Source organism: Rousettus aegyptiacus, unplaced genomic scaffold (genome assembly GCF_014176215.1).
Source record: "Rousettus aegyptiacus isolate mRouAeg1 unplaced genomic scaffold, mRouAeg1.p scaffold_m13_p_4, whole genome shotgun sequence".
NCBI classification, from domain to species: domain Eukaryota; kingdom Metazoa; phylum Chordata; class Mammalia; order Chiroptera; family Pteropodidae; genus Rousettus; species Rousettus aegyptiacus.
The window spans coordinates 98,761,826-98,774,891 of NW_023416307.1; the positions used below are offsets into that span (position 1 = coordinate 98,761,826).

The 13,066-nt window shown below is 37.5% G+C and overlaps 1 protein-coding gene across 2 annotated transcripts in view; it reads right to left on the minus strand.

Moving 5' to 3' along the window:
* Nucleotides 1–13,066, minus strand: part of GXYLT2 (glucoside xylosyltransferase 2) — a 97,643-nt gene that overhangs the window by 16,136 nt on the left and 68,441 nt on the right. The window contains exons 4-5 of one of the 2 annotated variants that reach the window (XM_016148036.2): nucleotides 8,721–8,972; nucleotides 7,080–7,203 (exon numbers count right to left, since the gene is read on the minus strand). In XM_016148036.2, the coding sequence (XP_016003522.2) occupies nucleotides 7,080–7,203; nucleotides 8,721–8,972 (376 nt within the window). The remainder of the gene's footprint in view (nucleotides 1–7,079; nucleotides 7,204–8,720; nucleotides 8,973–13,066) is intronic. The other variant, XM_036219357.1, reaches the window with a different exon arrangement.

Below are 13,066 nucleotides of genomic sequence, written 5' to 3' on the forward strand. Positions count from 1 at the left end.
GGGCATGCTGAAGCAAGATGCTGTTTATTTAAGCTTTGTGAATATTTGAGAGATTTTAGGGAAGTCGCAGCATGAGCCAAGATAGGCTGTTTGTATGGAAAAGCCACTGGAGTGGGTTGGTGGGCCTGCAATTTGGGTGAGGCAGGGTCTCAGGAATCATCAAGGAAGGGCGAATGGTGTTACTCGGCTTGATGGAGACTCAGATGTGGTGGCTGCCTGGGTTTGCATGCCAAAGAAACGATGGATTCTGCCAGCATTTCTGTCTGGGAGAAAGCTGCCTCTCCAGCCCTCGCCCTGAAGACAGACAATTCAGTTTCTCCTTGTATGTCCTTGCTGCCCCAATGCTGGAGTTCAGAGTGAGTGAGTCCATCAGCAAGTAAGGCCATGCATGGGCCCCTTAAGAGGAATGTATGCCTCCAGCTGCCCTTAGTCTCTCTTAGCCACAATCTCCGCTTGTTTTCATGGCCAGAAGTTGTGAGGACTTTTTTTTTCTGGCACTGGAACCCTGGGCTGGGAAGCCTGATATAGGGCTGTGACTCCTAGCTCTTCTTGGGGAACATCTGCAGCTGAGATATCCCTCCCAATTTTCAAACACCATATGTGGGTGTGGGACCAGCCCATTTCACAACTCCACCCTTCCTACCAGTCTCAAGGTGACCTCTTCTGCCCCCAGTTGAAAAACTTCTGTTCAGCTATATTTCAGGTGACTCTCAATGATGGGTGTTCTGTAGTTCAGTTGTAATTTTGATGTGGTTGTGAGAGAAGGCAAACACAGCATTTACCTTCTCTGCCATCTTGACTGGAAGCCGATAAATGTTTTACTACAAATACATCTAGACATGCAGGTGGCCAGTCAGTCTTTCTTAACCTTTTCTTGGTCGTAGATCTCCTTGAGAATCTAATGAAAATTTTAGGACCTGTCTTTGGAAAACTACAAATGAAGAATATGAAAATTATTTGCTTATAAGTTTAGGGGTTTATTGATCTTCGTTATGGAGTTTAAGACCAGGTAAGAGTCCCAGTGGTTTAATATCAAATATGAAATTGGACTCCAGACAGAATTCAATTTACATCTTTATACTTCCTTTTCCAGAGGAAGAAATGCAAACTACATCAAACATAAAATTAAAACGGTATTGGTTTACCACATTATGCAAGGCATTGCTGTCAGTAGACAGTAAGGGGCTATTTCTGCCCTCAAAGAATGTATACTCTTGTAACTGAGATAGTACATAATGTCATCCAAATAAATATGTTCTATCAGGATTCATAGAAAGGAGGACATTTCAGTAAGGTTTAATTTAAACTTAGACTTACAATAAGAATAGGATTTTGACAGTCAGACACAGAGACCTTAAGAAACACTTGAGGAGAAAATGGCCTGATCATGATGAAAGGTTTGGAAATCAGAGTGTGCTTTAGAAAATATAAGCCATTTAATTTTTCTGGAGAAAATGTAATCTTTTCAAAGAGGTAAGAAAATGGTAGAAAAGTTGTCATGTTAGTAGATTGCTCTAACATAAAATATTCAAGAACATGAATCTATATTAGATTACAAGTAACCAACTTTGATTCTAGCTTGTGAAGCAAAAAATTTTTTTGCTTTCAAAAGAGAGGGGGTAGCTTATAAAATCAGAGTTAAAGCTGAATTGGGGCAGGAAGTGGAACACTCCTAGGACATGGGGGATGGGGACAAATTAATGTCAGTTCTTCAGCATTGCTACCAGGATGAACCAGTCTTGACTATTTTCTGTTCTTGGATTCTCAGACTCAGGTACCCAGGAGATGGGCTGACTGGTTTAGTGGGAGTCAGGGGTGGGTGGGGCTCTAAGACTACAGGCAATAGGGGAAAAGCAATTCCCTGATGGAAAACTAGGGCATTCTAACTAAAAGAAAAGGAAATCAAAAGTGGGCAATAAAAATAACAGATGTGTTTTTTTATTCACAGATAAATTTTGCATGGGTTACTCTTTGAAATTTCCATTTGATTAATGGAGGGAGGAGGAGGAGAAAAGAGGCTCAACTAGCTTCATGGGATGGGCTTAAGATGGAAAACTTATATATATATATAATATGTATATATGTATATATATGTATATATGTATATATACACACACATATACGTGTGTGTGTGTGTGTGTGTGTGTGTGTGTGTGTATAATCAGCCGATAAACATGCAGACTGGACCAATGATGGTTATTTGGCACATGATCACTATTTTAAAATGGATCTATTTTAAGCAAGAGTATCAGGGGGTGTCAAAATCTGTTTGAAATGATAGCATGATGAAATACTCAGGTTATTTTTCTCCTTTTGAGAAAATAATACAGTGAATGGTGTTAAAATTCCAAATCCCTAAAGTCTCAAACTATTGCAATTCATATTAAAATATTTTTTTCAAGTTAACCTCTCTTCAAGCTCTGGGTCTTGGCTAGTTTTCTCTCCATTTTATATTGATGATGAAGCTCCTCATTACAGAGAACAAACTGATGGTTGTCAGATTGGAGGAGGCTAGGTGGAAAAAGTGAATGGATTAAGAAGTACAAATTAGCAGTGTAAAATAGTCACAGTGATATAAAGTACAGTGTTAGGAATATAGTCAAAATATTTTAATAACTATGTATGGTGTCAGGTGGGTACTAGACTTATCGGGATGATTACTTTGTAAGTTATATACATGTCTAACCACTATGTCGTACACCTGCAACAATATAATATTATATGTCAACTGTAATTTAAAAAAAATAAAATAAAAAAGTTAATCATTAACTGGTAGTCTTTAGGTTTGAAATCCCTTCATGATCTCTTTAAGAATTTACATTTATTTCCAGAGCCTCCTAACTACTTTCAAAGAACTGTATGAATTGACTTCTGTCTTATACTTCTGAGTTTTTCATACTCTTGAGTTCTCTAAGATTATTTAATAGGTTATACCTGATTATTTTAAGTTCACAGTGAAACAGCCTTTCTACTCACCACACTGTATCAACAGAACAAAGGCTATTTGATTGCATTATTAATATTGTGTTTGTTTCTTTAGTTTTGTTAATGTCTCATTCCAGAACTGAGCCTTCCCAGTCTCTTTTTCTTCCTTCTTCCAGAATACACCTTGTTTCAGAAAAGGGCAATTAATTCTTCAAAGAAAATTTACTTTCCTGATCACACAGTCTAAAGCCCTTCTCTCCCTCCAGCTTTGATAGTCTCCTCATCCCCTTGTTTCCTTCATAGCATTTATTACAATTTGTGATTTTGAACAGCTAGTTGTTATTCTTTGGAAGGCTACTTCTTCCAATAAAAGGTAGGTTTCATTAAAACAGGCACTTTGTCTATTCTGTCTGTTGTCATATCCCCAGTGCCTAACCCTGTGTCTGGCACACAGTAGATGCTCAAAAAAAATCTGCTGAATGAAGGAGTGAACAAAACCTTATACCTTCCTCTACCATCTGTATATTTTTCCTTTCTCCTCCTTTCTCTTCCTACTTTTTTCCCTCTTTCACTTTCCTTGCTGTAGTCTTTCTCGTCTATCTACTTTCCTCTTTCACTCCATTCTCTCGATTACTTTAATTTGACCAACACTTCTGAAAACCAACACCATTTAAAGCACTAACCTTTGCATTGTGAAAGACATAAAGCAGATACAACTCCTTCCCACAAGAATCCTACAATATTTATGCTTGCATTTTATATCAGAGCTCATGAACTTTCCAGATTCCCAAAGCAATGATTTATTTCCAGTTTCCAAAAATAGTCCTAATACCAAATAATTGGGCCTATAAATCACCAGAACACACTCATAATTGCCAGACTCGGTGCTTTTGGTGGGGTAAGTATACAGTGTAGTCACACCCTCAAGTGCAGAGCTCCAATGATCACTGGCAGTACGAGAATAGGCCCTGATGGGGCCACTGAAAAGGCGTGTTCCATGTGACTGCATCCTATTCCCTGTAGCCCCAGCAAACCCTCCTAACTCCATAGTATCACATTCAACTTATGGACAATCTATGTAAATCCCATGGGCATTTTAGCTCTTCCCTCTCCCTATGAGCAGAACCCTACTTCTTCTCCTCTGGCTGAATGCCCTGCCTTATTATCTACATTTAGTTGGTTTCATTTCCTTCCCTTCACATAGCCCATTTTACTCGAAATTTCCTCAAAGCAGGTACAGGCATAGGTGGTCATATTTGAGAGAGGAAAATGCCAAATGAATTTGCTCCTCTTGCCCCTGATGACCCTTCCGAGAGAGGTCTCCCTGCCCAAAGAGAACTAATTCAGAGCTAGGCTGGAAATCAATTCATAGGCCAATCTCTCTCTCTCTCCCTCTCTCTCTCTTCAAGAATTTGAATTAGGAATCGTAAGAAATCTATCATCATTGGTATGGGTTTGTAAGACTGTTCAACACAATCTCAGGATTGGGCCAAGTGCAAACAGTGAATACTGTCTAAGAAGATAAAATGGAATCAGATGGGCATGGAGAGAAGCAAAATAACAGAGACCATGAGGGACGAAGGAATCTGCTTTGGTCTTTAGCATTTTCTCAGAGCTGATTCTCATGAGGCCTGGCACGATTTGATCCATATGTTCACGAGACTGTACCCAGATCCTTAATTAGCTAGCCTGACTGAAGTTTTGTTTCTTGCAATCTAAAGGCATTAACCCAAGCACTTCTTTCTACATAGAGCTCTCTTTTGGCCCTTGTCTAATATATCCTTTCTATAGAATTCTGCTCTTAAAATCACTGTACATATGCAAGCTCATTCTTCTACCACTTGAAGAAGCTGCTTTAGCTCACTTACAAGGAAATGTCCTGTAGACTGACCTACCTGCATACCCTCCACGGGCTTCAGTTGTCTCCCTTTCAGTCAGCCTATTACCCAGTGCTGCAGTTACCTACTCACAGGCATGCTCACAACCAATATAAATAAAGAAAACCTTTCAATGTGACAGATATCACTGGATTTCAGTTCAAAGATCTCATGGTTAATAAAGTATTTGGATAAAGTATGAAATAAGACTAATGAAGGCCACACAAGAACGATCAAGGAATTACCTCATAATACTCACTGATCCAAAGCTAGGAAACTTGGTGTTTTACTTTGCTAATGCTCAGAACTAGGATTTAATACAACTTCACAATTATTTAGCTCCAATTAAAGACAAGGGGCTCATGTCTAATTGCAAAGCTGCTTATGACTGCCTTCCATTATTATCTACTCCTTAATCATGTCCTCAAATAATGTGCAACAGGCTAAGAGAATTTCTGGAGAGGCAACTGTGCAATCTTTTCAATTCCTCAGCTGAGGAGTACAGACAGGCTAATGGAAGATACTTTTAGCTTTGCAGAGGAAAATACAGTATTTAAAAAACAGAAAAAATGCAGCAGACAGTTACATTTTGGGACATATGCCCAGCTCTCTAGGATTCCCTCTCTCTGAAAAATTCTTTCCCCCAAATGTACAGGGCCAAAGTTTGAGTGGCCTGGGTTTGTACCCCTGCTCCAGCACTCATTGGCTACTATATGAATTATATAACTGTTTTTCACTTGTAAGCTTTGTCTGTAAGATGGGGATTATACTCTCAGGGTCCTTGTCAGGCTTATATAAGATAATGCTAAGAACAGCACCTGGCACTTAGTAAATAATAAATGTCAGCCATTATTCTTTAGCTCCACGTTCCTGGCTTAGCTGACCCATGATGGAAACATCAGATCTTTCCCCTGGGACTTTGTAATTGGGATAAAGTTAGTCTTTCTTTTAGAACTGGACTTGGAATCTGAAACCTTGGTACTTTGCTTTGAGGTCTGAGGAACAGAGAATGAGTTCCCAAAGAGAATGAAAGCCTCAGCACGAGAAGGTCCAACCTGGGTTCCTCATCATTTTTCCTTTCCTGCCCTTGGTTTCTAGGGGACCCAAGTTTGCTTATAAAAAAGTATTCTTTGTGCTTAGACTAACTTCAGGAGTTCTTTATGTGTAGCCAAGGGTTCTAACCAAAACATTTACACCTAGAAAAAAAGATGAAATTCTGCTTAACGATAAACGGGAGATGCAAACTTTAAAATCCTTGTTACTATCAGAGAGAAAAGGATTAAAACATGTCACCAGTGAATGGCCAAGATATTCCCTCTGTTTAATGAATAAGAGTATTGGGAATCTTTCTCAGAAACTTTGTATACACCTTATTTTCTTTTCCAGGACTTGGTCTTTTTTGATCCAAAGCAAACAAGATTAGGTTTTATTTCAGAGTTTTACTGAAAAAATAATAATAAAGGTACATAGTAGGTGCTTCTGCAGGGTGATATGCAACTAGAGATGGAGGTTTTTATGAACAGGATTCTCTACTTCAGGATTTTTTTAAAGACAAAGGAAATGCCTGAGTAGGTTGAGGTAAGAGTGCTTTTTCTTCCCAAAGATTTTTTCCCAAGTAGAAAAAAAGGGTTTGATTTTAATAACATTAAGTATAGTTTTAGCAAGAAGAAAGACAGAAAGGAAATTTTGTTAGCTTTAGGCATCATAATAAAATCATAGACCAGAAATTTTTATCTTTCTCCCTCCCCTAACTCCACCAAATAATTGACTTAACAATATAAGACTTTTCTTTTGCCCAAGAAAAAGAGATTTGGGAATCTGAGCCCTTATTCTAGGCTCTGTTACCCCAGAACAAATTACTTAACTTTAGATTCTCAAGAATCATTTCCCTTCAATCTAGCAATTGTTTAGGCTACGGAGGGCCTCGTGCCTAGATTATGTTTTCATTTGGTTCTGTGCCTCCCATTAATTCTCACTGTTCTTCTTAGAAGAATGGTGCTGGCAAAGTCTAAAGGAGATTATTGAAAAATGAAGTTGAGTGTTGGAGGTTTTGACATTTAGCCTTTTGCATTAGCAGCTCAAGGACTTGTCTTTGTGAGATCCCAGGGGGTGCGTGAAAGGACACACCTCACAGCAGGTGTAGGGGAGTAGGTGGAAGGGCAGAGGGGCACATGGGCACAATTCAAGCTTTCCCAATAGCAGATCAGGCTGGAATGTGCTCTGTGGTACAAGGTAGGCATACTTCTATACCAACAGCATTCTGGAAAGAGAACCTACCTGGATTGAAATAAAAAATAATATTTAATAAATCCTGGTCCCCCCACGTGATGGCACTCTTGTACTTCTGGTACAGAAGGTACAACATGTCCTCCCAAGCCAAGCCTGTGGGAATCATGCTGTTCTGGAAAAAAGAAAACATCAGAGCAGCTGAAACAAAGAAAATACATATTCTCCTGAGAAACAATATAGAGGGACTTGTCCTATCCCCATTCCCTACAAAATAAAAAAAACAAGTAGAGGAGGAGTTGGCCTCAAGACATAGGACAAAGTAAAACTAGGGTTGTAGATAGTAGTTTTGGATGTACACATAAATACTAGATGGACAAGGAACTGATAATTGGGCTATTATTTCTACTTAGAAGGCCATGCCCCAAACCGAACCTCTTTCTTTTGCTTAATTCTTGCCCCTGAAGGTGAGGCAAGAGAGTTAGCCTAGGGAAGTTCCTCCTTCTCCCCAGAATGTGGCTCTCGAATTTTTCCTCAGTCCTTTCCTCAGTCCTCTCCATGCAGCTCTGGAATTTCTCCTTTGTCCCTTACTCAGCCCTCTCCCTGTTTTGATTTGTTAAGTGTGAGACTTCAGTAAGAGAAACAAGCCAAGGCCAGGAGACAAGATAGGTGGACCACCCCTCCCCCTCCGAGTGGCTTGAGAAACAAGCCAAAACGGAGAGGCGGGCTGGATAGCCTTGGTCTGAGATGCCTGTGCTTTTCTCTTAAGTGTGTACTTTCACTTTAATAAAACTTGCACTTTCCTGCTTGCTGTTTGTTGTGTCGGTAAATTCTGTCTCTGGGGTATTATAAGAGAGGAACCTGATCACCAGAGCCCCGGAGCTCTCCAGCATCAAAGTAAAGGAACAAAATATGGATAGCTGAATTAAGGCATCTTAAGGAAAAACACCTTTTTCTTGTCTTAAAATAATTAATTTTAAAATAAAAGCAACACATTCACAGACTAAATATTCAAACAGCATACACAAATCTAAAATAAAAACATAAAAACATTCTTCCTCCCTTTCCTACAATTCCCCTTCCCACTTTCCCTAGAAGTATCCACAATTAACAATTAATGATCTCTTAGGTACTTTTCCGAACATTTCTAAGGTGTAAAAGAAATCACATTCTACAATATCATGCTTTGTTGTGTTTTAACTTTTTCACTTAATATTTTTAGAGATCTTACTTTTCTTACTTATAGACTTACCTAATTCTTTTTAATAGTAGGATAATTTTTTGACTAGTTCTCTACTGATGTTCCTTTAGCTTCTTTCCAATTATTGCTAGGATAAAAGATGAGGCCATGAATAGCTTTGTACTGTGTGCTTATGTAAATATATCCCTAGGGTAATTCCAAGAACTTTTCCATGGTTTTTGAAGCCTTCAAACATTATGGAATTCAGAAGTGCAATATAATAGTCCTGAATAGTAACTCTACTGAAGCTTTAAATTCCATAATCACTTGGGCTTTTCCTGAACAAACAAATATCCCATAACTTTCCAAATACTTTTCTCTTCCTTGATTCCTTACATCCTTACCTACAAATCACCTACTTCCAAAATCAGTACACTGACACTGTAGGAATTTCACTGCTGAAAAAATAAAGTCTTAATTTTTAAATAAGTAAATGTAAAATACTTCCTTACCTTGAACTGGGCACTTCTTATACGAGTTAAATTCATTAGCATGACTCCTGAATTAATCCCTGAAGAGCCATAGAAAGGGTGCTGAGCAAAGCGGCTGTACCAGCCAATCTTGGGGATTTCATGCTCCGGAGCCATGGCGGCAAGCTGGGTGGAGTTAAACTGCCGCAGAAGCTTCCAGATGTCATCCACAGGTCTCAGGAAGAGAACATCGGTGTCCACATAGAGAAGTGAGTCCACATCCTTTAAAATCATCTTTGTGTGTTTTGGGGGTAGAGAGAGAGAGAAAACAAAACAAAAACAAGTCAGAAACAAAGGAAGTGGCCAGATTTCTACAATGCCACCAATTTCATAGATTAATGTTGTATTCTAGAAAGGGTACCACTCTCAGCTCTCATTCCTCCCTTCTTCCTTGATTTGAGAAATAAGTGTCAATCTTGGGGTAGAGACTCAAAGGAAGACAAGCCCCCAACTAGATAGGTCCAATTCCAGGGCCCTGAACGATATTTGGTAAGGGTTACACTTTCAAAAGAATGAAAACATCAGCAAATTACTGTGGCTCTGTCTTCTTCCACCCTCCAATAAGGCCATCTGTCTTTCTCTCTTAGTGTTTTTGAAACAGCTAGGTCTGGCATTAGATAACTTCAAGTGGAGAATCTTAAAACCAACTCATGCCAGGCTTTGGAGTAAATATTCTGTCTCTGAATCCATTTTTTCCTAGTGTTGATAGGTAGGACTCTGTATCTTTTTGAAATGATATTTTGAGCTAACATTTAGACTTGGAAATAGGCAAAGGAAGTCATTGACCAGCTTTATTTGCAGAGCAGGGATTGGAAAACTTTTTTTCTAAAGGGACATAGAGTAATTATTTTAGAGTCTATTGAAACTACTCAACTTGGCCATTGTAGCATGAAAGCAACCATCAACAATGTGTAAACAATTGAGCCTGGTTGTATTCTACTAAAACTTTATTTAGAAACACTATCATTTGAATTTCATATTATTTTCAGATGTCATATAACCTTCTTTTGATTTTTTCAACCATTCCTGGCTCATGGGCTGTAGTTTGTCAACCTCTGTTGTAGGTCATTCAATCAAACTAACTTCAGTAAATGAGTTCTCCTGCACTAAATGCTTAGCTTACCAGAATTTTGCCCTGGTGTTAAAAGATTACAAAGCTTTAGATAGTAATAGTGTTATTTGCTTTATTTTTCCATTGTTCCCCAAACTTAGGGATAGATTAACCAAGAAAGGATTTGACTCCTCCTGGGTCTGTGGTTTAACATCATTCTAAGACCATAATAATACTTGTTATGTTATGGAATGTCTGTGTCTCGCCAAAGTTTATATGTTAAAGCCCTAGCCCCCAATGTGATAGTATTAGGATATGGGGTCTTGGGAGGTAATTAGGGTTAGATGAGTTCACCAGGGTGAAGCCCTTCTGATGAGATTGTACCCTTATAAGAGACACCAGACACCTAGCTGTTCCAAGAAAAAAAACTAAAAGGAAAAGACAGATGGCCTTATTAGAGGATGAAACAAGAGATCCGCAGTAATTTGCTGCTGTTTTTATTTCTTTGAAAGTTCGATCCATACCAGAAAGCTTGCTCTCTCTCTCTACTATGTGAGGATACAACAAGAAGGCAACAATCTATAAGCCAAGAAGAGGGCTCTCACCAGAACCTATGTGCTGGCACCCTGATTTCAGACTTCCGGGCTCCAGAATTATGCAAAAATTATTTCCTCTATTTAAGCCATCCAGTCTCTGGTATTTTATTATGACAAGCTGACTAAGACAATATTCCATTGGGATCTCCAATATTCAAAAATGATGAATATGGTACTATCTAATACAGGTATTACAGACATTTTATTCTTGAATAATTTCAAAGCTTACATGATTAGCCACAGGATTTATCTTTCTCATCTACTAAAGGAATAGATTTTACAAGCCAATAAAATAAGATTAAAAATAATCATCATTTAGCATTTCATAAAAGATTATTCTGACATCAGAATTAGGATGATTTCTTTAAACTGAATACACAAACTTAAAAAAAATCCCCCCATTATCCTTATTTTTTTCTCTTATTTTTCATAGAAAGGTAAGAACTTTGCCACAGATTAGTATTAGTCTGCCGATGTTTTTTTTTTTTTTTTTTTGTAAATAAAATCTAGAGGACTGTGGAGAAAACAAACTCTCCATAAAAGTATTAGTAAATACATATTATAATACATGCATGTTATAATAAATGCATGTTATAATGATGTTCCACGTGTAAATATACTTATGATGTCTTCCATGCCCAAGAAAATTCCAAAGACTTGACATCCTGCCCATCTTATTTTACTGGGAAAGAAAACTAAAGCACAGAAAAGTCTTCTATTCAGGTTCATGCATCAAATAATGTTGATTGCTGTATTTTGACTAACAAAGTTATAGCAAGATAAAGTCTCTTTCTAGAATGTGTTTAAGGGAAAAAGAGGCTGCATGGTGTTCCAGTAAAAAGCTAATTTAGAAACACTGAATTAGAGAAGAAGAGAAAACTATTTCAACCATGTGAAATAATACAAATTTCTTTTTATGGCTGATTATCTAATAAGGACTGAATAAAAGTATATACTATTAATGTTTTAATCAATTAAGGGTTATACAGACATTTACCCCCAAAATGCAAGGTAATTGTGTTGACTATTTTTTTTCTTGGCGTTAAATCATTATCACTGTTAAAGTTACCATTTCTTTCTTCAATAAAATAAATGCATTACCGCCCTTCATTAAAACAAAAAAGAAGAAAACAAAAATTCTTGAAGAAAGTCTTCAAAAGGAAAACTAAAAAGATCTGGAGGATGGAGGCATTCCATCATGAAGCCTTAGGCAATACCTTTAATCAATAGAGAAAAAGGCAAGTTGTATCAGAAATTTATACAATCAGAACAATCTTAAATAGTGTAAAATTTTTATTTGATCAATATCCTATTATGTGACATGCAAATTGCTCCACCTGCTCCCTTTTTTAAACTGTTATAAACAATACTACAATGGCTTTCTTTTTAGGGAAATTTCTAAGCACATAATATGGCATTTCTTTTTCTGTTCAATTTAGTAAATATTTACTTGGTTAAAAATAAAAATATATTAAAGTAAATTTCCTCACAAATTATTCCTCCTTGTTCTTCTATCACCAGGTACCCTCCTTAGAGTTAGTCAATATTATTGAACTGCTCTGAGTTATGCCAGAGACATTTTGTACATAGAAGAATAGCTGTGCATATACAATTCCTTCTTTTATGCTGCAAATGGTGAAATAGCATACATGATATCATCAGTCTGCTTGTTTTAATTTTTTGAAAATAAAGCAATAAATGTAGAATAGCAATATAGAAAGATTTTATTTATTATTTTTTATTCCTGTATAACATTCTACTGTGTTGATCTACCAAAATTTATTTAGTCATCTACTGTAAAACACTTAGGTTTTCCTCAAGCTTTTTTTATTACATTGTCACAATGGGAAACCTCATATTAACTCATTTCAAACACACATGAGTGTATCTGTAGGATAAATTCATCAAAATATAATTCCTTAGTCAAAGAATACACACATTGGTAAATTTGATAGATATTGCCAAACTACTTCCCTTAAGATGTACCAATTTTGGTTTCCCCCAGCAATGTAAGAGGGTACCTTTTTCTCCTCATCTTTACCAGCACAGGTATAATCAGACTTTTGGGTGTTGGCTTATAAAGAGGCATACCTCAGAGGATCCTAGTCTATCATCTCATTTTAGTTCATAATTTCCTGCTAGCCTTTCCCTGGTGGGCTGGTCTGGGATATGACCAGGAGGCGACACAAATCTGGAAGACAGATGATAAGCTTTGAGGGACACTTAACTAACAGTGCTGGTTCCCACCAGATGCAACCACACAGCTCCCAGATCTGAATCCTCACAGGTGGGAGGCCCTCTACACCATCCTTCCCCGGAACCATAACTAATCCTTTCTCTGATGATGTTTGACTCTGGACACACACTTTCTGGACTAGGGCAAGGAAGAAAACCTTATCAATAAATTCATGGCTACTGCTTTCGGAAAACTTGAAAGTCTTCAGTTAGGATGGCAAAGCCAGTTCAACCTAAATTAGAGATTGCAAAGTAGGTCAAATTCAGTCAGATGATTTTTTAAAATACATTTAAAAACTTTGAATTAGTTGCCAACATTTTAAAAAAATTGTAGAGTTCACAAAAATATCTAAATGTCTGTCTTCTTTTGAAAAATCTACAGCTCAGGCAAGAACAGTCTGCATCCTATGATGGAAAAATCTGCTGATACTTGCCTACAGGCACCC